This window comes from Lepidochelys kempii, chromosome 5 (genome assembly GCF_965140285.1).
Source record: "Lepidochelys kempii isolate rLepKem1 chromosome 5, rLepKem1.hap1, whole genome shotgun sequence".
Lineage (NCBI taxonomy): Eukaryota > Metazoa > Chordata > Testudines > Cheloniidae > Lepidochelys > Lepidochelys kempii.
This window is the reverse complement of record NC_136384.1, coordinates 113,470,024-113,496,649: the sequence shown is the minus strand read 5'-3', so window position 1 is coordinate 113,496,649 and position 26,626 is coordinate 113,470,024. Positions and strand designations below refer to the sequence as shown.

Genomic DNA, 26,626 nt, shown 5'->3' with positions numbered 1-26,626 from the left:
TGTGAACATAAACCCTGATTCAGCAGTGACTCCATAAGAAAAATAGCTTGGGTAATTAGTTTGACCACTCCAACAGACCACACACCACAACCTCAACTCCGCAGCTTTTGTGTTTCTGCCCATTACCAGATTATTTTCACGCACAACATTTGTAGTTGCAGATATTTGGAGCAGTAGTTCATTGTGATGAAATGAAAGGGATGATGGAGACACAGGCATTCTAAGGGGAAGACTTCAGGCTGTCGTGGTACAAAGTTGCTTGTCCCCTTCCTCCCCAATGAGATGTGTGTGAACTGTCAGGTTTCCATGTGCGCAGACTCCGTATCTCCCCCACCACCACCATCAGGAAGGGTTATGTGGGTTTAATTTTCCCCCTCCACCAGTCAGGTTTGGGTACACTTGGCTCACAAACACCATCAAACTTGTACATACCCAACCCCTCCTGTGAATCAGGCTTGTAAGCATCTGCTGCTGCTTCCCTTTGCTCTCCCCCGGGTGCTCCCAAAACAAGCATATGTGCTTAGGGACTGCATGTTGCACCAACAACCACCAGCTGGAGAAGCACAGTCCATCAAAATTTCAGTTGAGCTGTGAATGACGAAAAATTACCTGAAAGCAAAAAAACAAAAACAAAAACAAAAACAAAAACCATCCATTGGAACAAATCATGTAAGGATCTCTTTGTCAAGTTTAGGTATGTAGATAGTATTTTTGAAGAGCTATTAGTTAGTCCCATCATTGTCTAGCATTAATTTAAGCCATACTCTAAATCTGGAGATTTCTTATTGAAAAGTTTTTAAAGAAGTCAAACAACCACTACATTACATGTTCAAATAGTGAAAAAAAAAGTGTGTGTGAATTTTTACACTGATTGGAAGCCTGCCTTTGGGAAAAAAACCAGGAAGGTATGTCCCATTTCAAATCCCTTTTGTAACACAGTCCAAACTATGCTGTCTCTAATACGAGACTAAATTCTTCACAGTCAACAGATGGCAGCATTGCAGAAGCTTTTGCCCTCTGTTCTCTTTAGCTGAGGGGTTCTCAAACATTTCATTATGTGGGCCTCATCTTACAAAAATCGATCCTTTCCCCTCCCATTCAGGATCAGGTAACATTTGTGTGGCAGGTACACCACATGCTTACAAAGAAAGGTAGTACTAGAAACGCATTTATATAAGTTTAGCGGTCTTTAAAGGAACGTAGGATCTGCCAGTTCTCTGAAGACCATCACCCAGTACTCCACGTACTGCCACTGATTCAGGAAACTCAGTTTGGGACCTGTTGGTTTAGAGGCATGTACAAGGAGTTAACTCTTAAAACAAGTGCCTCTCCTTTCTTATGGTGCAGTTTTTTTCCAAGAGCTGTAGCCATCAGCTGTCCAAGTTCTTTCCTGCCCAAATCTTTCTCCCTTCATTCATTCCTTCACGTACTTGGAGCCAAAGGTTATATTGACACAACACAATCATCTGAGAATAATGAGAGCAAAATTAGACTGCATGAAAAAGTCACCACCCCCATAATGTATCCCCCGCCCCTCTGATGGAACATGGCCGTCATATAGCACCTGGGAGCCATACAAACTCTTCAGATTCTAACTGCTTTGTTGCTCATGGAGTGCAGTGGGGAACCTCCTGACATTCATCCCATCATATTGTTTATAAGCTGTGCTATGTGGAAAACAATCCATTCATCTACTGAAGAAGCCATTTGATGCCATGTATCATCTAAGATTTCAGGCCTTCCTGTGGGAAAGCCAACCACAGGGGGATAAAAAGGGAGGAACATGCTAATAATACATCCCCACTTCAGCTCACTTTTATCCTTCCGCTGGCAGGCAGGAGGGGATACTCGCAGGTTTCTCCCCAGCCTTCATCATAGAAGCAGATGAGCCTGTGGCTTCTACACAGAACACAAGGTCTTTTCACACAGAGCTACTGAGTTTCTGCATCAGTTGTTGGTACCACTCAGAGCCCCGTTCCGGTCCCTGTCAGCGAGGTTCCGTTACAGCCATGAAACCAGGGCTTCCTTCAGACTGCAGTTGCCTCAGACACTCTCTGTAGGTGACATGGAGAGATGCACCCACCAGACCTGTAGTAGCACTGCCCCAACTCAATGCGCGTCTGCTCGTTCCAGGCCCCACACGTGGATCATAACTGTATGGAGAACACTGCAAGAGGGAACTGGGAGCAAAAGCTTCTGATTCCACGGCACCTCATCTCACCCCACACACCCTTCCATGTGGCACAGGGAAGAGGCATAAGCAGAGGGCTCTACCCCTGCATAGATCCTCTGCAGCAGGCTCTGAGGCCTTTGTAACCAACTTTTCTCAAATAATAGACTGGTTCTTTGCCTACTTGCTGCAGGGAAGATGGAAGTAGAGGTGCTGGGGTTGAGCAGCATCAAGTAATATTAGCAAGTGAATGCATGGTCTCCATCATATACAGGGTTTTCAGTTTTCTTCAATGGCTTTCAGCAGCCATACAACAACAAGTATTCCAGTGCCCCTAAATTGCTGTCACCATACAGATTTACTGAAAAAGATGATTTGGCTCCCCCGCCCCGCATTACCCTGTGATTACTTTGTTACCTTCTCCTCCCCTAGTATTCATACTACGGTACTTATTTCCCTCTCTCCTCAAAATCTTCTCTGGACTTCACCCTCGTGTGGGATAAACATCCCCGGCACCCATGGAAAGTAATGCGAGAAAGGGGAGCGTAGTGCATGGCAATCTGAGGGCTCTGGTAAGTCTGCTTTCTCTGCACTATTCAGAAACTTTCATGTCGCTGATATAAGACTCTGATAGTTCTTATCAAAGTGCAGGAAGCCTTGGGAGACTCTAACCAAATTAATATGCACAGAAATGTTTTCATGGTTTATTCAGGTGATTCTTCCTTTCTAATTTCAGTGAAAATAGTTTTCTTTTTGGATGAAAACACATTTTCCTGCCGCGATGGCAAAATCCAGCACAACAGTCTGTGCTAGGGGAAGAGAACCAGAAAATGATATGTGACCACAGGAAACCAAGAGGCTAAAAGAAAGCTGAAGAATTTCCCTGCCCACGCCAAAGGGAAAACAAAAAAGTTAAGAGAAGGAACTAGCCAAAATGGTGAACACTGATTTTGATTTTTAAAAAATTCTTTGAATGACTACAACCCAGGGACATGCCTGTTAAAAATACAAATCAGGACTTCTCTTCATAACCTCCTCTGGCCGCACTGTAAATCACAATCATCCATGTGTAGTATGTGTAACTAATTGCTCCAGTATGTGTAACTAATTGCTCATCCTGTTTTACTAATTACCCTCCATTTTTCACCACTGTCAGCTACTCAGAGTGACCAATAGGACAACATATTCACACCGTCTAACTGCATCGATTCCTCAGCTACAGTATATACACTCAGATCTGGAAGTAAACAAAAACTGAAAAAAGGTTCCATTCTCTCAGAGCTCACTCTCTATCTCCTGTGTTTTCCTAGAAGGAAGATACCGATATTTGCTGGTGTCTACATATTAAGTGTGCTTTTCAAGTTGCATGACTGAAGTTGAAAGTTACCAATATTTTTGGGAGGCCTAACATAGGTGCTGCCATACCCCCTGGCTTGAAGTGGTTACCTTCATATTCACGGTTTACAGTTTGGTTCAATGGCTCTCAACAGCCCCACTACACAAACTGTTCCAGCTCCCCTGAGGCCAACCCTTTCCTCCCACTTCCTCCAGGCCTCAAAACTTTAAATATACCTAAACTAGTTTTGTTTGTCAAATGCAGGAAGTGATGAATGAGAAAAGTGTAGGGTTTGATGAATTGGCGGTCTTCTCATTACCACTTCTGAAGTGTGGATGATCGTATTATATTAGATCTTTAAATTAATGCATCATGAAAAGCCTGTATGTATGTGGATCCAGCATAAGTGAAAGGGGTTTGGTCACTTTCACAACAATACAAAATGGAGGAAGCGTGGTAAAAGAATCTAGAAAGCAGTGAATTATACAGAAAGAAAAAGACTGAAGCCTCCAGGAGGGAAAAACCTTTTAAAAAAAACAGAAAATGATGAAACAAAAATTCTGCAGCCAATTATTTAAAGTCAGAGACATGAAGGAAAGACACAGCAGTCTACATAGGACCCTCAACAAACTCCAGGCTCAAGGTTCCACACAAAGAAAAGAAGTGGAAGACATCGGCATGACCACCAGGTGTTTGCTGCACATTTGCCTCATACTGCTCTTCTCCACTGAAATCTCATCTCAGCTCTGTACCATGCTTCACTTCCAGCAGAACAAAGTGAACAAAGAGAGCTTGGAGCTTCTGGAGAAAGTGAGCGGAAATCTCCCCTCACAATGCATAAATGAAAGGGCAGCTTTCAAACCCACCCAGGATGTCCTCCAACTCCCAGTGTCCCAGAAGGAGAATGCCAAGGTGGCAATTCAAGAGATCCTCCAAGAGATCTTCAACATCTTTAGCAAAAACCTTACCCAAAGTGCTTGGGATGGGGCTTCCATAGTCAGGTTCCAAAATGGCCTTTACCAGCAAATTCAGCGGCTGGAGGCATGTTTGAGAGCACAGACAGAGAAAGGCTTAACCAACCCAGAAAGTCAGGACCTCCAGATCACCAGTCGGAGAGTGAAAAAATACTTTCAGGGGATAGATGCTTTCCTGAAAGAAAAGCAATACAGCCTGTGTGCCTGGGAGATCATTCGCGTGGAAATACCCAGATGTTTTGTACTGATTGACAAACTCACTCGAAGGCTGAGTAACTAAGGTACAGTACAAAACTTTTCCCTGGAGTAAATGAATTCACATTAAGGTAATTTATACAGCTGAACAGAGATAATGGATATTTTATAACTCTGCTTATATAGAGCCTGATCCTTCTTCTGTAGGATCAGTGGCCAAATCGCAACTGATTTCCATGGCAGCAGCTTTAGGCTCTTCCTGTCCTGTCCTGGAAACGGATTTTCAGTGACATGGATTTACTTTTTGGTGTTTCTACTATTGTTTATTTGTTTATTGTTTATTTTTGCACATCTTCATAATCTCTCACATATCAGTACTGTTGTGCAGTAGGGAATTGGCAGACCATGCAACAAAGTACACATATGTGGAATCCTTCGGCACCTCACCAGCACTTTGTGGTATGCGAGGGAAGAAAGTATCATTATCTGATGACGAAAGCACTCTGACTTCGACATACATAGTGTGTTTCTACAATTATCAGCATGGCTATTAATTAATTTGTCCTCATGAGAACTATTTCTAGTATTCCAAGGTTTGAGAAGCTTCCTAGAGACTTTCTAAAAAAATATGAACATACTAAAAGACTTGCGAGCTTATGTGTGGAAAAGATATTGTCATTTAATTTCTTGAGATCAATTCAGTGAAAATTATACTTTTTCCCTTTGTGTTTCAACTGTTTCCAATTTCATTTCAGCTCCGGATGCTGCAACTACTGAGGTGAAGACAGACGGATGCAGTGGAATTCCTCCTCTCTGCAGATTCTTCCCACAGTGACATCTAACACTCCATAATGCTTGATGTCTTATGCCGTACATTCACTCTCATGAAATTCCAACTGCACAAATTTCATTTCATGTGATAATATTCTGTTCATTTACTCAGGTTTAAAATGCAAAATGAAGGATATCGATGCAAAAAAGTTACAAGACAATTAAGAATTTTAAAAGAAAGGGTTGGACCTTAAACATTGTTGACATTGTGTGTTTGCACTATATTTCTATGATGTCTTCTCTGATCCAATCTCACCTCTGAACTGTAACATGCAGTATAACCACAGTATAACAGCATAACACATATGAACTGGAACAGCTTCCAAACAAGCTCCCTGAGGCGGGAGTTCCAGTCAGAGATTCCAACATAGACTCATCAGCCAGCTGGGCATCTGGAGACAGGTTTGGTTGCAATGATGGAAAGCGGGACTCTTTTACCAGGACGGAAGGTCGGACCTTCAGCTCACCAGGATGAAGGTGAAGAGATACCAGTTCTTTCCTCTAGCAGACAAGCAGTTCAGCATCAGCGCTGGCAAGAGAATCCAAGTGGAATTATGCAGTTTTCAACTACAGGACAAAATCACAAAGAAGTTTAGAAATTAAAAATACCAACCTGTTTAGAAGGACTAACTGAAATCAATGAACATTTTAGACATGATTTACAATGAGATGCAGTGGAATTCTAAAAGCTGTTGCTACTATTTATTCTATTTGTGCATTGTGGAAATAGTTTCAGATCATTTTATGATATTTGTAACAGGATATTTATATCAGTCTATTATTTATTGCACTTAATGATATTTTATCGTAGAATAATTGAAATAAATTATTTTCTTATACAAAATGGCAACAGAGTGGTAATGATTTGGTTAAAAAAAATCCAACCAAACACTCTATTATTGTTCAGCCTTAAAATCCCAAGTCCAGAAAGTATTTATGCACGTGACTTCTAGTATGTGACCCATCCTACTGGTGTTCATGCTTCCAGTTGGGAACATACTTAGATACACGGATGAATCGGTGTGCAAGTTCGCTGTACTTCCATAGGAAAAAAGGAGCTATGGAGTGATAATTAATCTTTCCACGATAACAAGCCATGCACCACACCTGATCTCTGCCTCTTTTTCCTCTGCTACTTTTTCCTTGGTTGTTTTCCCCGAGCAGATAACTTCTTGTTGTGGATGTTTGGTGGAGTAGATGTCCTGGAAGAGGCCAAACTACTGCTGGGGGTAGGTGGTGCCGGGGGGAGAAGAGGGCACCAATCAAGACAGTATACACCTTCAAACACACACCAGTTAAGCTACCATTTAATTAGCTTGCTCATAACTCCATCAATCAGGTTTGTGTGCCTTCACATACCACCTCCCCACAATACATTTACAAGCACCAGCCCGCCCATTAAGTGTGGGCTTCCATGAATGCTCATCATTTGTGTGTCCCCCACACACATTCGGTTCCATCATTTTTGTGTGAGCACAGCACAGACAAAATTCATTCTTGAGTGCACACCACAAACAAAATTACATGTGAGTAATGAGAGCGGGAATAGGGCAATCGAATGAGGATTATCAAAGCTTCTCTGTCACCTCTAAAATGCAGCCCTTCTCCACTCTGAACTCTAGGGTACAGATGTGGGGACCTGCATGAAAGACCCCCCTAAGCTTATTCTTACCAGCTTAGGTTAAAAACTTCCTCAAGGTACAAACAGGGAAAGAGCCCACTTGGAGAGGTCTTCCCCCCAAAATATCCCCCCAAGCCCTATACCTGCTTTCCTGGGGAAGGCTTGATAAAAATCCTCACCAATTTGCATAGGTGAACACAGACCCAAACCCTTGGATCTTAAGAACAATGAAAAAGCAATCAGGATCTTAAAAGAAGAATTTTAATGAAAGAAACAGTAAAAGAATCACCTCTGTAAAATCAGGATGGTAAATACCTTACGGGGTCATCAGATTCAACACACAGACAATCCCTCTAGGCAAAACCTTAAGTTACAAAAATATACATTCCATTCAGCACAGCTTATTTACCAGCCATTTAAACAAAAGGAAATCTAATGCATTTCTAGCTAGATTGCTTCCTAACTTTTTACAGGAGTTCTGAAGAGCATTCCTGATCTGTTCCCGGCAAAAGCATCACACAGACAGACAGACAGACCCTTTGTTCCCCCCCCCACTCCAGCTTTGAAAGTAACTTATCTCCTCCTTGGTCATTTTGGTCAGGTGCCAGCAAGGTTATCCTAGCTTCTTAACCCTTTACAGGTGAAAGGGTTTTGCCTCTGGCCAGGAGGGATTTTATAGTTCTGTATACAGAAAGGTGTTACCCTTTCCTTTATACTTATGACAGGGGGAATACATCAGTCAGTTACTATCCAGGAACAATACTGAATTCTTCTGAAAAAGTCTAACTGCCCCAAACCTATACTGTGCCAGAGAGAAACTATTCCCACTCATGCCAGCAGACCTTGAATTAAAAAAGGGGCCATGCTGAGTGGAGAATTCAGTTGAGCTCTTTGACAATATCACCTGTATCATAAGGAGCAGCCAATGCCTGTGGGGAATGCCAGCTCGCATTTCTTAAAAGAGAGGAAAACTGTGTAAATATCCTCCACTGAAGTTCTCCCACATCCTTCCAATGGTGGGCAGGGAGGAGGAGGAGCAGGTTGGACCCCAGCCTTCCTCATGGAAGTGGCTGTCATTCCATCTCCACACTCAGCAGAGTCTATGGTTTCTGCACTGATCAAAAAGGTCTCTCCAGACACAGATCTGCAGCATCTGTCTCAGCTCTGGTCCCATTAGATTCCCTGCCCCAGTCCTTTCAGTGCCAAAGAGTATTTTCAGAACCATGATCCACCTACACAAAACTTGCTGGAGAGGTGGAGCCTCACTAGATCTGATGCCACCAGCAGGTTTATCACTATAATTTCACTCCCACCTCCAGGGAAGAGCTGAGAAAGGAAAAGGAAAAAAAATAGAAATCAGCTGTTGCCACCAGCTAAGTAAAAACCATGTGCACAAACGTCGTAAGAAATCAAAATTACAACCCTGTTCTTAAAAAAGGTAAATATTAAAAAGAGAGAGAGAGAGAGAGAGAAAGCTAATTGCGTCATTCTAGACATTTCCTGATCTATGTAGATATCTGGGGTTTCAAATGAATAGTTTCTAGGTATGATACTGATGATATTTCATACCTGGCCCCTTATTTTACACATTAAATTTTTATTTATCGGGACAGTCCCCATATTTGGAGCTTTGTCGTTTCTAAGTGCCTATAACCCCTCAACCCCTGCCCCGATTTTTCACACTTGTTGTCTGGTCACCCTAGCTGGGATATCAGCTGGGAAGTCTCTGAAGCTTGGCTTGGGCTTCCTCAGCGAGAGGAAATATACAACCCGTGCCTGGATGGTGTGGTGCTCTGTCACTCTCTACTGGCACCTGAACCATTTAGAGATTGAGGAGTCTGCTACAACCCTGGCTTAAGAGGCATTATCACATGTTCACACAGTCAAGGCTCATGCACCAAGGTTCAAATGTCCAAGGTTCAATCCTGCCTGCTGACAACTTCAGCCTGTCGGCGTTACAAGGGGGGGCTCATCCAACATGTCAACTGGGAAGTCTTTGAAGCTCAGAATGTGCTTTAACATGTCCTCTCCCAGAAATATACCCAGAGGTGTTTACCTCTTCCAGGGGCCATGTAATACGTTTAGATTACAATACGGAGACACTTTGCACAGGATTCTAACACACTATTGCTCTTTAATTAATCACTCGGAAATACAGAAAATGGAACAAAAATTGTAAACCCTATCTGCAATTCCCTGCCTCAGTTTCCTCAACACACCAGGCCATTCAATGAGCCTGTATCAGAATCACTTGGGGTCATCCAACATCCTTCTGTTGCAATGCATCACTTATATGCACAAAAACAGAGCATTCTCCTCCAGCTCACATAACCTGGCCTTGGCCAGTTCATCCCCTTCCTTCCTCTTGCCCAAATGTCCTGTGGGTCTTCCCCCTGGGATTTCTTTTAGAACCTTTGGGTTTTGTCATCTGGCTCTTTGTTGACCTTCAGTAACTTTCCACTCCTAACCCCCATTCTCCTTAACACCAACTTCGCCAAACTGGTTTCCCAACTCGGAAACACAGTCTTAAAGTTAAGTGTCCCCATTGTCCTCAGCCTAGTGAGTACCTTCTGGAGGTCCTGTCCAACCGGATGGATACACATAGAAAGAGGTTTCCTATGATGAGGAAATTTCATGACAACAACTTCATAATATCACTTTAAAAGTAATAAGTCTTACAGAGACTCCTCCCCTTTTCCCCGGCCTCCGCCTGACACACACACACACACACACACAAACAAACCAAGCCATATGAATCAGGCTTGTGTACACTCAAGTCAGCAATTCTATCCCCCAGTGTTCTGACCAGCTGGTGCCACCCCTCCACACCCTCCACATCAGGCGTGTGTGCTCCTTGCCACCAACAACCAGTTTGGTGCACAGAATGGATTAAACTTTCAGTTATAACATCAACAATGCCTAAAAATTACCTAAACCCAACATTTAAAATTATAGTAATCAACCTGCCGGTGGCATCAGATCTAGTGAGGATCCTCCTCTCTACCAAGTTTGGTGTAGGTGGATAGCAGTTCTGAAGAGCTATCAGTCAACAGCAGCACTGCCAACCACATACTTCAGCCACAGCCTGAATATTTGAGACTGATTCAACATTTATGAAAAATGTTTGGCCCTTTGTAAACATTTTCTGAAATATTTGTACGTGTGAGTTTTTGTTGGAAAAGAATATCTCTGGAGTCAGAAAGTATAAGAAACACTCATATCAATACATATTTTAAAGAGACTTTTTTCCACAGAAGTTCATGCAGCCACCTGGAAAGCAGTTTTGAATTAGAAGGCAACCATCCCAGGAACAGACACAATAGCATTGACTCAGGTGAACCATCACACAGGACAAGCAGCAAATTATGAACAGCAAAGGGAAAAGATGTGGTGACAAGGTCCTGAGCAATCAGAGTGGAATGTGTATAAATCATTTGTCAAATCTTTTAAAATAAATACATTGGCAAATTCTGAATTTCTTTGCAGATTATTTGCAAATAGGAAAAGGGGCTACACTAACCTCTTATTTCATATTCAAATTAAGCTGGCTGACACAGAAAAAAATAATTCCAATAAAATTTCCTGCTATTTTCACTGAAATTTAAATGGACAGGATTTCATCAAATTCTAGCAAATATTTCAACCAGCTCAGTCTCCATCTAACCTTTCCCAGAAAACAGGCTCATTACTGATGAAAATATGCTGAAAGACTATGTGTCTTTCCTCCCATAGCTTTCTTAATTTAACAGGAAAAGCTTAAATTCAGATTATTTAATTCCTCTCCTTCACATAACTATTATCTCCTGAAGCTTCAACTTGCCAGGAAATGCACACGCAGAACTCCCAGTGGAGTAAATGCAAGATTGGGGTGCAGCACCTCTGGTATGATTGGGTCCCTTATATGGTATACTTATGTACAATAAACTGCATTTTTGAAAGTGACATTTCCGAATCGTTTAGGCAAAACTCTAGATTATGATTTTAAAAAGTGCTCGAGGTGATGGGAGAGGGAGATGTAAAAGAAGTGACACGGACAGAAATATGGTCATGTTTTCTTCTTTTCCTTCTTTAAAATTAATATGAAAACATTCCTTTTCAATTTTTGGGTTGAAAACCATTCCCCTTCACTGATGGAAACTCCAACGTGACAGCCTAGTGCTATGGTATGAAAAACAGAAAGTGAAACTTGCTACAGAAAGAAGGCTGCAAACTTCACTCATCAGACCACTTGAATTTCAATGTCCAAGCTCAGTGAAATGCACATTGAAAAAAGAATAAAGCTTGAATGGTGAAAAGGCAAACACATTTGAAAGTGACATTCATTTATGTCAGTCGCTCTAGCATATTTTTTACCAGTGACACAATCTTTTTGACAGGTTTCAGAGTAACAGCCGTGTTAGTCTGTATTCGCAAAAGGAAAAGGAGTACTTGTGGCACCTTAGAGACTAAATTGGTTCGTCTCTGAGGTGCCACAAGTACTCCTTTTCTTTTTACAATCTTTTTGGACAACTCCCTTCCATGTCACTACACTACATCACTGGGAACTACTCAGAACTGCCTGAGAAGACAGCATGTTCACACCCTTCAACTGTACCTGTTCCTTGGGCTTTTCACAACTGGTATCAGGTTCTTAAGTAAACCTCACAGTTTCTCAGTGCTCTCTGTCCATCCTCTGGTATTGGCCTACACACATGGCTTTTCATCTCTCATATTTCAGATGGCCAGGAAATTGCGAGAGATTAATAGAGACTTCTCTGGCCCCAATCTCCCACAGGAATTCTTTTCAGGCTTATCAAATATTAAGAGGTCCCTATAGTATTACTCCCTCTCAAAGGCTGGAAGGAAGGAATGAGACAGCCAGAGCATAGCAGGCTTTTCTGATTTTGAGTGCCACACCAGAAAGGGAAAGTTTGCCACCTGCTGGCAAAGTGAAGGAACAGCAGCTTTACACATCACTTCACTGCTGTTATTTGCAGAGTCTAGCAAAAAGAAGCTCTGCAGTAGTTCCCCCCATCTGCCAAAATTCACTGTTATCACTTAAAAGCATGGATAGTCTTGCTGATGTGACAGACATTCAGACCTGCCGAGCAGTGCTAACTACAGGAACTTGGGAGCAAACAGACAGGTCCCTACTCTAACCTGTAACTGGACGACACTGTTCATCATCATATTCTTCTTACTCTTTACATTTTCATTATCTAAGAGGGCAGGGAGGACCGAAGGAAAGAAATGTTGGGGTTCAGTAAGATTAAAGTAGTTACCAACTGGGATTTGGTTCTTCGAATGACTTGTTCACTTCCACTAACTAAAAAGAAGGAAACCAAAAGTAAAAACCTCAAGCTGAAAAAACCCTGAAAAGTAGAAAGTGATGAAAGAAAAATCTTTTCCGACAGAATGCTTAAATTCAGAGACAGGGGTCGAAAACACAAAAGTTTACAGAACACCTTGAACAGACACCAGTTGCTCAAGTTCTACACAAACACAGGAAATCTAAGACATCATCATGATCAGCAGGAGTTTGCTGCAATTTTGCCTCATGCTGCACTTCTCCAGTGAAATTTCATGTCTGGACTGTAACAGGCTGCATGTTCTACAAACCAGAATGAACAGCGAGAGTTTAGAGCATCTGGAGAAAATGGGTAGCAACTTTCCCTTCCAATGTCTAAATGAAGGGATAGCTTTCAAGCCCAGAGATATCCTCAAGCTCCAACTGTCCCACCAAGAGAATGCCAAGGTAGCCATCCAGCAGATCCTCCAAGAGCTCTTCCATATCTTTAACAACAATCTCACCCAAGCTGCCTGGAATGGGACTTCCATAAAGGAATTCCAAAATGGACTTCACCAGCAGATTGAGAAACTGGAGATGTGTTTGAGTGCTGAGATGGAAAAGGAGGTAACCTACCCAGGAAATGAGACCCTCCTGCTCACCAGCCTCAAACTGAAGAGATTCTTCCAGACAATAGAGGATTTCCTGAAAGAAAAGCAATACAGCCGGTGTGCCTGGGAGATCATCCGTGTGGAAATACCCAGATGTTTCCTCATGCTCAACAAACTCACCAAGAGACTTGAAAATGAAGGTACCATCTTTTCTTTTTTCCTAGAAAAACTCAAATAATATTATTTGAATAAAACAGCTGGTGAAAGATGGGTGATAGGGTTATAACTCCTAATACGTCGGGCCCAATCTTTCTCCCATAGTAATTTTATGCATACAGCTATTTCAAACGCATGCTCAAATCTTTTCAGAGTAGCATATAATTTAGTGCTTCTCTACCACACACAATATTCTATATGAAAAATATACAAATATATCATAACTGCTAACTAAAGACAAAATATTGTTAAGTGATAACTAACTATGCCAAATAGAACTTTGACCAGTAAGTGTCTAAGTTGGGGAAAAGAACAGTGAGAAGCCCCCTTTCAACAACTACCTCGTAAGACAACATTCCAGTTAGGACACCAGAAAACGGGGGGTCTGTGTTCACACACTTCTATCCCATCAACTCATTTTGGACATAGGGACGGCCGAGGGTTCTTATTCTGCTTTTCTTTCTTTTGTTTACCCCTAACTTCAACAGCTTTAGTAACAACAAATTGTGACAAGATGACAAGTGCACTAAGGCTCAGGATTTAGGATTTGACATCTGGTTAGAAAAAGATGGCCTCTATTTGGCATTTGAATCTCTCCATGTTTGAACCATTCCCCTTTTTCATTCCAGCACGTGATGCTTCCAGTAATGATGCTATGAAAACAGCTGAATGAAACTGCACCTCCACTGGAGTCCTTCGTCTCTAAACTGATTCTCGAATCAGCAGCTTTCGAGACTCCTATCAGTCCATCTTGAATTAAGCAAACTGCCAAACTTCAACTGCACTATTTATAGCCTTCTTGCCATTACCAAGACTGATTTATTCACATGAGAAAATGTAAAACAGAAGATTTTGCTGAAAATATTGCAGAAGACAGCGTAGTATTTGAACCGAAGGAGAAAAACCTTACTATTTCTTAATCATTGGTATTAAACGTTTGCTCCGAATTTGCCTTGGGCTGCTTTTAAAAATGAAATCTTACCTCTTTACTGTAACAGTCTTCGCTTTGGCATAAGAAATATGAACCAGGACAATTTCCAAAAAAAAAGAAGGATAATTTTCCTGCAAAGGCAGAATGAAGAAAGACACCTAACATGGCCCCAAAATTTTCTCACGCCCAGAGAAACCCAGAAAGAGACTGCCAAAGTGGACATCCAGGAGATCCTCCAACAGATTTCCTACATCCAGGGGTGAAAGTAACTTAAAGGACTTACCGGTATGACAGAGTCCTGAGCAGAGGGTAGGCCAAAACCAGAAGAGGTGTGGCCTCAACCGGAAGAGGCCCAGCCTTTAAGTCCCAGGTCTTTAAATCTCGGGCTACCAGCTGCAGAGGCGGCTGGGTGTCCCGGAGCTCGGGGGTGATTTGAAGGGCCTAGGACTCCGTCCACCGCTACCGCAGTGGAGCCCCGGCCCCTTTAAATCTCCGACAGAGCCCCAGGGGCTCTCTGCTGCCTCCGCTACCCCGGGGCTTAGGGCTTTGGTGGAGATTTAAAGGGCCTGGGTCTCCCTGCATCGGCTGGAGCCCCGGGCTCTTGAAATCGCTGTCTGAGCCCCCTGCCAGAGCCCCCGGTGTAGCGGCGGCGGCCAGGGGCTTCGGTGGGGATTTAAAGAGCCCTTTAAATCATGGCCTGAGCTGCCTCCGCTACCCAGGGGCTCTGGCTGCTGCCAGGAGCCCTAGACCCTTTAAATGGCCAGCCTCAGGAAGCCGGTCAGGTATGGCATGGTGTACAGGCTCTTGCCGTTATATTGGACCAGACCGGACCGCCTTACATTCACCTCTGCCTACATCTCATGCAAAATACCCTCACAAGCTGCCTGGAACGACAGTCGCATAGAAAGATCCTGACATGGACTCATAAGCAAGGGAAACTTCTGGAGGTGTATTTTGTGGCAAGGATAACAAAGAAAGAAGAATATCCCGGTTTCTAGGTTACTTATAATTAGGCACTCTGAAATTTTAAACGAGTGCAAATATATGTTCTTTTCCTGCACTGTGAAAAGATTTTCAGATCATTTTACTGGATTTGTAAAAGTGTCTTTATGTTGATCCATTTATATTTATTTACAATATTAATGTATTGCTTTTATTTATTTTTTCAGAGGTTTTATAATATTTATAAATAAATATTTATTTCTACAAAATAGCAACCGACAGCAGTAGTGATTTGTACTAATTAGATTTTTAAAAAAACAGAGACTCAATAAAAATCTTCTCTTGTTTTACCTTAAGACTCCAGTTCAGCAAAGGACTTGTAAACATTTGCCTAACTTTAAGTACACGAGCTTTCCTTTGACATAAGCAGTTAAACTTGACAACATGCTCAAGTACATTGTGAACATAAACCCTGATTCAGCAGTGACTCCATAAGAAAAATAGCTTGGGTAATTAGTTTGACCACTCCAACAGACCACACACCACAACCTCAACTCCGCAGCTTTTGTGTTTCTGCCCATTACCAGATTATTTTCACGCACAACATTTGTAGTTGCAGATATTTGGAGCAGTAGTTCATTGTGATGAAATGAAAGGGATGATGGAGACACAGGCATTCTAAGGGGAAGACTTCAGGCTGTCGTGGTACAAAGTTGCTTGTCCCCTTCCTCCCCAATGAGATGTGTGTGAACTGTCAGGTTTCCATGTGCGCAGACTCCGTATCTCCCCCACCACCACCATCAGGAAGGGTTATGTGGGTTTAATTTTCCCCCTCCACCAGTCAGGTTTGGGTATACTTGGCTCACAAACACCATCAAACTTGTACATACCCAACCCCTCCTGTGAATCAGGCTTGTAAGCATCTGCTGCTGCTTCCCTTTGCTCTCCCCCGGGTGCTCCCAAAACAAGCATATGTGCTTAGGGACTGCATGTTGCACCAACAACCACCAGCTGGAGAAGCACAGTCCATCAAAATTTCAGTTGAGCTGTGAATGACGAAAAATTACCTGAAAGCAAAAAAACAAAAACAAAAACAAAAACCATCCATTGGAACAAATCATGTAAGGATCTCTTTGTCAAGTTTAGGTATGTAGATAGTATTTTTGAAGAGCTATTAGTTAGTCCCATCATTGTCTAGCATTAATTTAAGCCATACTCTAAATCTGGAGATTTCTTATTGAAAAGTTTTTAAAGAAGTCAAACAACCACTACATTACATGTTCAAATAGTGAAAAAAAAAGTGTGTGTGAATTTTTACACTGATTGGAAGCCTGCCTTTGGGAAAAAAACCAGGAAGGTATGTCCCATTTCAAATCCCTTTTGTAACACAGTCCAAACTATGCTGTCTCTAATACGAGACTAAATTCTTCACAGTCAACAGATGGCAGCATTGCAGAAGCTTTTGCCCTCTGTTCTCTTTAGCTGAGGGGTTCTCAAACATTTCATTATGTGGGCCTCATCTTACAAAAATCGATCCTTTCCCCTCCCATTCAGGATCAGGTAACATTTGTGTGGCAGGTACACCAAATGCTTACAAAGAAAGGTAGTACTAGAAACGCATTTATATAAGTTTAGCGGTCTTTAAAGGAACGTAGGATCTGCCAGTTCTCTGAAGACCATCACCCAGTACTCCACGTACTGCCACTGATTCAGGAAACTCAGTTTGGGACCTGTTGGTTTAGAGGCATGTACAAGGAGTTAACTCTTAAAACAAGTGCCTCTCCTTTCTTATGGTGCAGTTTTTTTCCAAGAGCTGTAGCCATCAGCTGTCCAAGTTCTTTCCTGCCCAAATCTTTCTCCCTTCATTCATTCCTTCACGTACTTGGAGCCAAAGGTTATATTGACACAACACAATCATCTGAGAATAATGAGAGCAAAATTAGACTGCATGAAAAAGTCACCACCCCCATAATGTATTCCCTGCCCCTCTGATGGAACATGGCCGTCATATAGCACCTGGGAGCCATACAAACTCTTCAGATTCTAACTGCTTTGTTGCTCATGGAGTGCAGTGGGGAACCTCCTGACATTCATCCCATCATATTGTTTATAAGCTGTGCTATGTGGAAAACAATCCATTCATCTACTGAAGAAGCCATTTGATGCCATGTATCATCTAAGATTTCAGGCCTTCCTGTGGGAAAGCCAACCACAGGGGGATAAAAAGGGAGGAACATGCTAATAATACATCCCCACTTCAGCTCACTTTTATCCTTCCGCTGGCAGGCAGGAGGGGATACTCGCAGGTTTCTCCCCAGCCTTCATCATAGAAGCAGATGAGCCTGTGGCTTCTACACAGAACACAAGGTCTTTTCACACAGAGCTACTGAGTTTCTGCATCAGTTGTTGGGACCACTCAGAGCCCCGTTCCGGTCCCTGTCAGCGAGGTTCCGTTACAGCCATGAAACCAGGGCTTCCTTCAGACTGCAGTTGCCTCAGACACTCTCTGTAGGTGACATGGAGAGATGCACCCACCAGACCTGTAGTAGCACTGCCCCAACTCAATGCGCGTCTGCTCGTTCCAGGCCCCACACGTGGATCATAACTGTATGGAGAACACCGCAAGAGGGAACTGGGAGCAAAAGCTTCTGATTCCACGGCACCTCATCTCACCCCACACACCCTTCCATGTGGCACAGGGAAGAGGCATAAGCAGAGGGCTCTACCCCTGCATAGATCCTCTGCAGCAGGCTCTGAGGCCGTTGTAACCAACTTTTCTCAAATAATAGACTGGTTCTTTGCCTACTTGCTGCAGGGAAGATGGAAGTAGAGGTGCTGGGGTTGAGCAGCATCAAGTAATATTAGCAAGTGAATGCATGGTCTCCATCATATACAGGGTTTTCAGTTTTCTTCAATGGCTTTCAGCAGCCATACAACAACAAGTATTCCAGTGCCCCTAAATTGCTGTCACCATACAGATTTACTGAAAAAGATGATTTGGCTCCCCCGCCCCGCATTACCCTGTGATTACTTTGTTACCTTCTCCTCCCCTAGTATTCATACTACGGTACTTATTTCCCTTTCTCCTCAAAATCTTCTCTGGACTTCACCCTCGTGTGGGATAAACATCCCCGGCACCCATGGAAAGTAATGCGAGAAAGGGGAGCGTAGTGCATGGCAATCTGAGGGCTCTGGTAAGTCTGCTTTCTCTGCACTATTCAGAAACTTTCATGTCGCTGATATAAGACTCTGATAGTTCTTATCAAAGTGCAGGAAGCCTTGGGAGACTCTAACCAAATTAATATGGACAGAAATGTTTTCATGGTTTATTCAGGTGATTCTTCCTTTCTAATTTCAGTGAAAATAGTTTTCTTTTTGGATGAAAACACATTTTCCTGCCACGATGGCAAAATCCAGCACAACAGTCTGTGCTAGGGGAAGAGAACCAGAAAATGATATGTGACCACAGGAAACCAAGAGGCTAAAAGAAAGCTGAAGAATTTCCCTGCCCACGCCAAAGGGAAAACAAAAAAGTTAAGAGAAGGAACTAGCCAAAATGGTGAACACTGATTTTGATTTTTAAAAAATTCTTTGAATGACTACAACCCAGGGACATGCCTGTTAAAAATACAAATCAGGACTTCTCTTCATAACCTCCTCTGGCCGCACTGTAAATCACAATCATCCATGTGGGTATCTCTCCAGTATGTGTAACTAATTGCTCATCCTGTTTTACTAATTACCCTCCATTTTTCACCACTGTCAGCTACTCAGAGTGACCAATAGGACAACATATTCACACCGTCTAACTGCATCGATTCCTCAGCTACAGTATATACACTCAGATCTGGAAGTAAACAAAAACTGAAAAAAGGTTCCATTCTCTCAGAGCTCACTCTCTATCTCCTGTGTTTTCCTAGAAGGAAGATACCGATATTTGCTGGTGTCTACATATTAAGTGTGCTTTTCAAGTTGCATGACTGAAGTTGAAAGTTACCAATATTTTTGGGAGGCCTAACATAGGTGCTGCCATACCCCCTGGCTTGAAGTGGTTACCTTCATATTCACGGTTTACAGTTTGGTTCAATGGCTCTCAACAGCCCCACTACACAAACTGTTCCAGCTCCCCTGAGGCCAACCCTTTCCTCCCACTTCCTCCAGGCCTCAAAACTTTAAATATACCTAAACTAGTTTTGTTTGTCAAATGCAGGAAGTGATGAATGAGAAAAGTGTAGGGTTTGATGAATTGGCGGTCTTCTCATTACCACTTCTGAAGTGTGGATGATCGTATTATATTAGATCTTTAAATTAATGCATCATGAAAAGCCTGTATGTATGTGGATCCAGCATAAGTGAAAGGGGTTTGGTCACTTTCACAACAATACAAAAAGGAGGAAGCGTGGTAAAAGAATCTAGAAAGCAGTGAATTATACAGAAAGAAAAAGACTGAAGCCTCCAGGAGGGAAAAACCTTTTAAAAAAAACAGAAAATGATGAAACAAAAATTCTGCCGCCAATTATTTAAAGTCAGAGACATGAAGGAAAGACACAGCAGTCTACATAGGACCCTCAACAAACTCCAGGCTCAAGGTTCCACACAAAGAAAAGAAGTGGAAGACATCGGCATGACCACCAGGTGTTTGCTGCACATTTGCCTCATACTGCTCTTCTCCACTGAAATCTCATCTCAGCTCTGTACCATGCTTCACTTCCAGCAGAACAAAGTGAACAAAGAGAGCTTGGAGCTTCTGGAGAAAGTGAGCGGAAATCTCCCCTCACAATGCATAAATGAAAGGGCAGCTTTCAAACCCACCCAGGATGTCCTCCAACTCCCAGTGTCCCAGAAGGAGAATGCCAAGGTGGCAATTCAAGAGATCCTCCAAGAGATCTTCAACATCTTTAGCAAAAACCTTACCCAAAGTGCTTGGGATGGGGCTTCCATAGTCAGGTTCCAAAATGGCCTTTACCAGCAAATTCAGCGGCTGGAGGCATGTTTGAGAGCACAGACAGAGAAAGGCTTAACCAACCCAGAAAGTCAGGACCTCCAGATCACCAGTCGGAGAGTGAAAAAATACTTTCAGGGGATAGATGCTTTCCTGAAAGAAAAGCAATACAGCCTGTGTGCCTGGGAGATCATTCGCGTGGAAATACCCAGATGTTTTGTACTGATTGACAAACTCACTCGAAGGCTGAGTAACTAAGGTACAGTACAAAACTTTTCCCTGGAGTAAATGAATTCACATTAAGGTAATTTATACAGCTGAACAGAGATAATGGATATTTAATAACTCTGCTTATATAGAGCCTGATCCTTCTTCTGTAGGATCAGTGGCCAAATCGCAACTGATTTCCATGGCAGCAGCTTTAGGCTCTTCCTGTCCTGTCCTGGAAACGGATTTTCAGTGACATGGATTTACTTTTTGGTGTTTCTTCTATTGTTTATTTTTGCACATCTTCATAATCTCTCACATATCAGTACTGTTGTGCAGTAGGGAATTGGCAGACCATGCAACAAAGTACACATATGTGGAATCCTTCGGCACCTCACCAGCACTTTGTGGTATGCGAGGGAAGAAAGTATCATTATCTGATGACGAAAGCACTCTGACTTCGACATACATAGTGTGTTTCTACAATTATCAGCATGGCTATTAATTAATTTGTCCTCATGAGAACTATTTCTAGTATTCCAAGGTTTGAGAAGCTTCCTAGAGACTTTCTAAAAAAATATGAACATACTAAAAGACTTGCGAGCTTATGTGTGGAAAAGATATTGTCATTTAATTTCTTGAGATCAATTCAGTGAAAATTATACTTTTTCCCTTTGTGTTTCAACTGTTTCCAATTTCATTTCAGCTCCGGATGCTGCAACTACTGAGGAGAAGACAGACGGATGCAGTGGAAATCCTCCTCTCTGCAGATTCTTCCCACAGTGACATCTAACACTCCATAATGCTTGATGTCTTATGCCGTACATTCACTCTCATGAAATTCCAACTGCACAAATTTCATTTCATGTGATAATATTCTGTTCATTTACTCAGGTTTAAAATGCAAAATGAAGGATATCGATGCAAAAAAGTTACAAGACAATTAAGAATTTTAAAAGAAAGGGTTGGACCTTAAACATTGTTGACATTGTGTGTTTGCACTATATTTCTATGATGTCTTCTCTGATCCAATCTCACCTCTGAACTGTAACATGCAGTATAACCACAGTATAACAGCATAACACATATGAACTGGAACAGCTTCCAAACAAGCTCCCTGAGGCGGGAGTTCCAGTCAGAGATTCCAACATAGACTCATCAGCCAGCGGGGCATCTGGAGACAGGTTTGGTTGCAATGATGGAAAGCGGGACTCTCTTACCAGGACGGAAGGACGGACCTTCAGCTCACCAGGATGAAGGTGAAGAGATACCAGTTCTTTCCTCTAGCAGACAAGCAGTTCAGCATCAGCGCTGGCAAGAGAATCCAAGTGGAATTATGCAGTTTTCAACTACAGGACAAAGTCACAAAGAAGTTTAGAAATTAAAAATACCAACCTGTTTAGAAGGACTAACTGAAATCAATGAACATTTTAGACATGATTTACAATGAGATGCAGTGGAATTCTAAAAGCTGTTGCTACTATTTATTCTATTTGTGCATTGTGGAAATAGTTTCAGATCATTTTATGATATTTGTAACAGGATATTTATATCAGTCTATTATTTATTGCGCTTAATGATATTTTATCGTAGAATAATTGAAATAAATTATTTTCTTATACAAAATGGCAACAGAGTGGTAATGATTTGGTTAAAAAAAAATCCAACCAAACACTCTATTATTGTTCAGCCTTAAAACCCCAAGTCCAGAAAGTATTTATGCACGTGACTTCTAGTATGTGACCCATCCTACTGGTGTTCATGCTTCCAGCTGGGAACATACTTAGATACACGGATGAATCAGTGTGCAAGTTCACTGTACTTCCATAGGAAAAAAGGAGCTATGGAGTGATAATTAATCTTTCCACGATAACAAACCATGCACCACACCTGATCTCTGCCTCTTTTTCCTCTGCTACTTTTTCCTTGGTTGTTTTCCCCGAGCAGATAACTTCTTGTTGTGGATGTTTGGTGGAGTAGATGTCCTGGAAGAGGCCAAACTATTGCTGGGGGGCGGGTCCCGGGGGGAGAAGAGGGCACCAATCAAGACAGTATACACCTTCAAACACACACCAGTTAAGCTACCATTTAATTAGCTTGCTCATAACTCCATCAATCACGTTTGTGTGCCTTCACATACCACCTACCCACAATACATTTACAAGCACCAGCCCGCCCATTAAGTGTGGGCTTCCATGAATGCTCATCATTTGTGTGTCCCCCACACACATTCGGTTCCATCATTTTTGTGTGAGCACAGCACAGACAAAATTCATTCTTGAGTGCACACCACAAACAAAATTACATGTGAGTAATGAGAGCGGGAATAGGGCAATCGAATGAGGATTATCAAAGCTTCTCTGTCACCTCTAAAATGCAGCCCTTCTCCACTCTGAACTCTAGGGTACAGATGTGGGGACCTGCATGAAAGACCCCCCTAAGCTTATTCTTACCAGCTTAGGTTAAAAACTTCCTCAAGGTACAAACAGGGAAAGAGCCCACTTGGAGAGGTCTTCCCCCCAAAATATCCCCCCAAGCCCTATACCTGCTTTCCTGGGGAAGGCTTGATAAAAATCCTCACCAATTTGCATAGGTGAACACAGACCCAAACCCTTGGATCTTAAGAACAATGAAAAAGCAATCAGGATCTTAAAAGAAGAATTTTAATGAAAGAAACAGTAAAAGAATCACCTCTGTAAAATCAGGATGGTAAATACCTTACGGGGTCATCAGATTCAAAACACAGACAATCCCTCTAGGCAAAACCTTAAGTTACAAAAATATACATTCCATTCAGCACAGCTTATTTACCAGCCATTTAAACAAAAGGAAATCTAATGCATTTCTAGCTAGATTGCTTCCTAACTTTTTACAGGAGTTCTGAAGAGCATTCCTGATCTGTTCCCGGCAAAAGCATCACACAGACAGACAGACAGACAGACCCTTTGTTCCCCCCCCCACTCCAGCTTTGAAAGTAACTTATCTCCTCCTTGGTCATTTTGGTCAGGTGCCAGCAAGGTTATCCTAGCTTCTTAACCCTTTACAGGTGAAAGGGTTTTGCCTCTGGCCAGGAGGGATTTTATAGTTCTGTATACAGAAAGGTGTTACCCTTTCCTTTATACTTATGACAGGGGGAATACATCAGTCAGTTACTATCCAGGAACAATACTGAATTCTTCGGAAAAAGTCTAACTGCCCCAAACCTATACTGTGCCAGAGAGAAACTATTCCCACTCATGCCAGCAGACCTTGAATTAAAAAAGGGGCCATGCTGAGTGGAGAATTCAGTTGAGCTCTTTGACAATATCACCTGTATCATAAGGAGCAGCCAATGCCTGTGGGGAATGCCAGCTCGCATTTCTTAAAAGAGAGGAAAACTGTGTAAATATCCTCCACTGAAGTTCTCCCACATCCTTCCAATGGTGGGCAGGGAGGAGGAGGAGCAGGTTGGACCCCAGCCTTCCTCATGGAAGTGGCTGTCATTCCATCTCCACACTCAGCAGAGTCTATGGTTTCTGCACTGATCAAAAAGGTCTCTCCAGACACAGATCTGCAGCATCTGTCTCAGCTCTGGTCCCATTAGATTCCCTGCCCCAGTCCTTTCAGTGCCAAAGAGTATTTTCAGAACCATGATCCACCTACACAAAACTTGCTGGAGAGGTGGAGCCTCACTAGATCTGATGCCACCAGCAGGTTTATCACTATAATTTCACTCCCACCTCCAGGGAAGAGCTGAGAAAGGAAAAGGAAAAAAAATAGAAATCAGCTGTTGCCACCAGCTAAGTAAAAACCATGTGCACAAACGTCGTAAGAAATCAAAATTACAACCCTGTTCTTAAAAAAGGTAAATATTAAAAAGAGAGAGAGAGAGAGAGAGAGAAAGCTAATTGCGTCATTCTAGACATTTCCTGATCTACGTAGATATCTGGGGTTTCAAATGAGTAGTTTCTAGGTATGATACTGATGATATTTCATACCTGGCCCCTTATTTTACACATTAAATTTTTATTTATCGGGACAGTCCCCATATTTGGAGCTTTGTCATTTCTAAGTGCCTATAACCCCTCAACCCCTGCCCCGATTTTTCACACTTGTTGTCTGGTCACCCTAGCTGGGATATCAGCTGGGAAGTCTCTGAAGCTTGGCTTGGGCTTCCTCAGCGAGAGGAAATATACAACCCGTGCCTGGATGGTGTGGTGCTCTGTCACTCTCTTCTGGCACCTGAACCATTTAGAGATTGAGGAGTCTGCTACAACCCTGGCTTAAGAGGCATTATCACATGTTCACACAGTCAAGGCTCATGCACCAAGGTTCAAATGTCCAAGGTTCAATCCTGCCTGCTGACAACTTCAGCCTGTCGGCGTTACAAGGGGGGGCTCATCCAACATGTCAACTGGGAAGTCTTTGAAGCTCAGAATGTGCTTTAACATGTCCTCTCCCAGAAATATACCCAGAGGTGTTTACCTCTTCCAGGGGCCGTGTAATACGTTTAGATTACAATACGGAGACACTTTGCACAGGATTCTAACACACTATTGCTCTTTAATTAATCACTCGGAAATACAGAAAATGGAACAAAAATTGTAAACCCTATCTGCAATTCCCTGCCTCAGTTTCCTCAACACACCAGGCCATTCAATGAGCCTGTATCAGAATCACTTGGGGTCATCCAACATCCTTCTGTTGCAATGCATCACTTATATGCACAAAAACAGAGCATTCTCCTCCAGCTCACATAACCTGGCCTTGGCCAGTTCATCCCCTTCATTCCTCTTGCCCAAATGTCCTGTGGGTCTTCCCCCTGGGATTTCTTTTAGAACCTTTTGGTTTTGTCATCTGGCTCTTTGTTGACCTTCAGTAACTTTCCACTCCTAACCCCCATTCTCCTTAACACCAACTTCGCCAAACTGGTTTCCCAACTCGGAAACACAGTCTTAAAGTTAAGTGTCCCCATTGTCCTCAGCCTAGTGAGTACCTTCTGGAGGTCCTGTCCAACCGGATGGATACACATAGAAAGAGGTTTCCTATGATGAGGAAATTTCATGACAACAACTTCATAATATCACTTTAAAAGTAATAAGTCTTACAGAGACTCCTCCCCTTTCCCCCGGCCTCCGCCTGACACACACACACACACACACACAAACAAACCAAGCCATATGAATCAGGCTTGTGTACACTCAAGTCAGCAATTCTATCCCCCAGTTTTCTGACCAGCTGGTGCCGCCCCTCCACTCCCTCCAAATCAGGCGTGTGTGCTCCTTGCCACCAACAACCAGTTTGGTGCACAGAATGGATTAAACTTTCAGTTATAACATCAACAATGCCTAAAAATTACCTAAACCCAACATTTAAAATTATAGTAATCAACCTGCCGGTGGCATCAGATCTAGTGAGGATCCTCCTCTCTACCAAGTTTGGTGTAGGTGGATAGCAGTTCTGAAGAGCTATCAGTCAACAGCAGCGCTGCCAACCACATACTTCAGCCACAGCCTGAATATTTGAGACTGATTCAACATTTATGAAAAATGTTTGGCCCTTTGTAAACATTTTCTGAAATATTTGTACGTGTGAGTTTTTGTTGGAAAAGAATATCTCTGGAGTCAGAAAGTATAAGAAACACTCATATAAATACATATTTTAAAGAGACTTTTCTCCAGAAAAGTTCATGCAGCCACCTGGAAAGCAGTTTTGAATTAGAAGGCAACCATCCCAGGAACAGACACAATAGCACTGACTCAGGTGAACCATCACACAGGACAAGTAGCAAATTATGAATAGCAAATACTCATAGGGAAATGAGTGTGGTGACGAGGTCCTGAGCAATCAGAGTGGAATGTGTATAAATCATTTGTCAAATCACTTTAACTAAATCCATTAGCAAATTCTGAATTTATTTACAGATTTGCCTATTGGAAAAGGGGCTAAACTAATCTCTTATTTCACATTCAGATTAAGATGGCTGACACAGAAGAAAAATATTCCAAGAAAATTTCCTGCTCTTTTCACTGAAATTTAAATATACAGGATTTCATCAAATTCTAGCAAATATTTCACCCAGCGCAGTCTGCATCTAACCTTTCCCAGAAAACAGGCTCATTGCTGATGAAAATATGCTGAGACACTTTGTGTCTTTATTCCCATAGCTTTCTTACTTGAACAACAACAGCTAAGATTCAGATTTTTTTAATTTCTTGCTCTTTCATATAACTATTATCTCCTGAAGCTTCAGCTTGCCAGGAAATGCACACGCAGAACTCCCAGTGGAGTAAATGCAAGATTGGGGTGCAGCACCTCTGGTATGATTGGGTCCCTTATATGGTATACTTATGTACAATAAACTGCCTTCTTTACAGTGACGCTTCCAAATCGTTTAGGCAAAAC

The 26,626-nt window shown here is 42.3% G+C and overlaps 3 protein-coding genes across 3 annotated transcripts; all 3 read left to right on the top strand.

The window, feature by feature from the left end:
- Positions 1–4,184: 4,184 nt before the first annotated feature.
- On the top strand, positions 4,185–4,760 carry LOC140912117 (interferon beta). The gene has a single exon (XM_073346279.1). It carries the CDS (start codon positions 4,185–4,187, stop codon positions 4,758–4,760), a length of 576 nt encoding a protein of 191 aa, XP_073202380.1.
- A 7,870-nt stretch (positions 4,761–12,630) lies between these two features.
- LOC140911962 (interferon beta) lies at positions 12,631–13,893 on the top strand. Its single transcript, XM_073346120.1, has 2 exons — positions 12,631–13,204; positions 13,850–13,893. Exons 1-2 carry the CDS (start codon positions 12,631–12,633, stop codon positions 13,891–13,893), a joined length of 618 nt encoding a protein of 205 aa, XP_073202221.1.
- A 5,824-nt stretch (positions 13,894–19,717) lies between these two features.
- Positions 19,718–20,293, top strand: LOC140912116 (interferon beta). The gene has a single exon (XM_073346278.1). It carries the CDS (start codon positions 19,718–19,720, stop codon positions 20,291–20,293), a length of 576 nt encoding a protein of 191 aa, XP_073202379.1.
- The last annotated feature ends 6,333 nt before the right edge of the window (positions 20,294–26,626 follow it).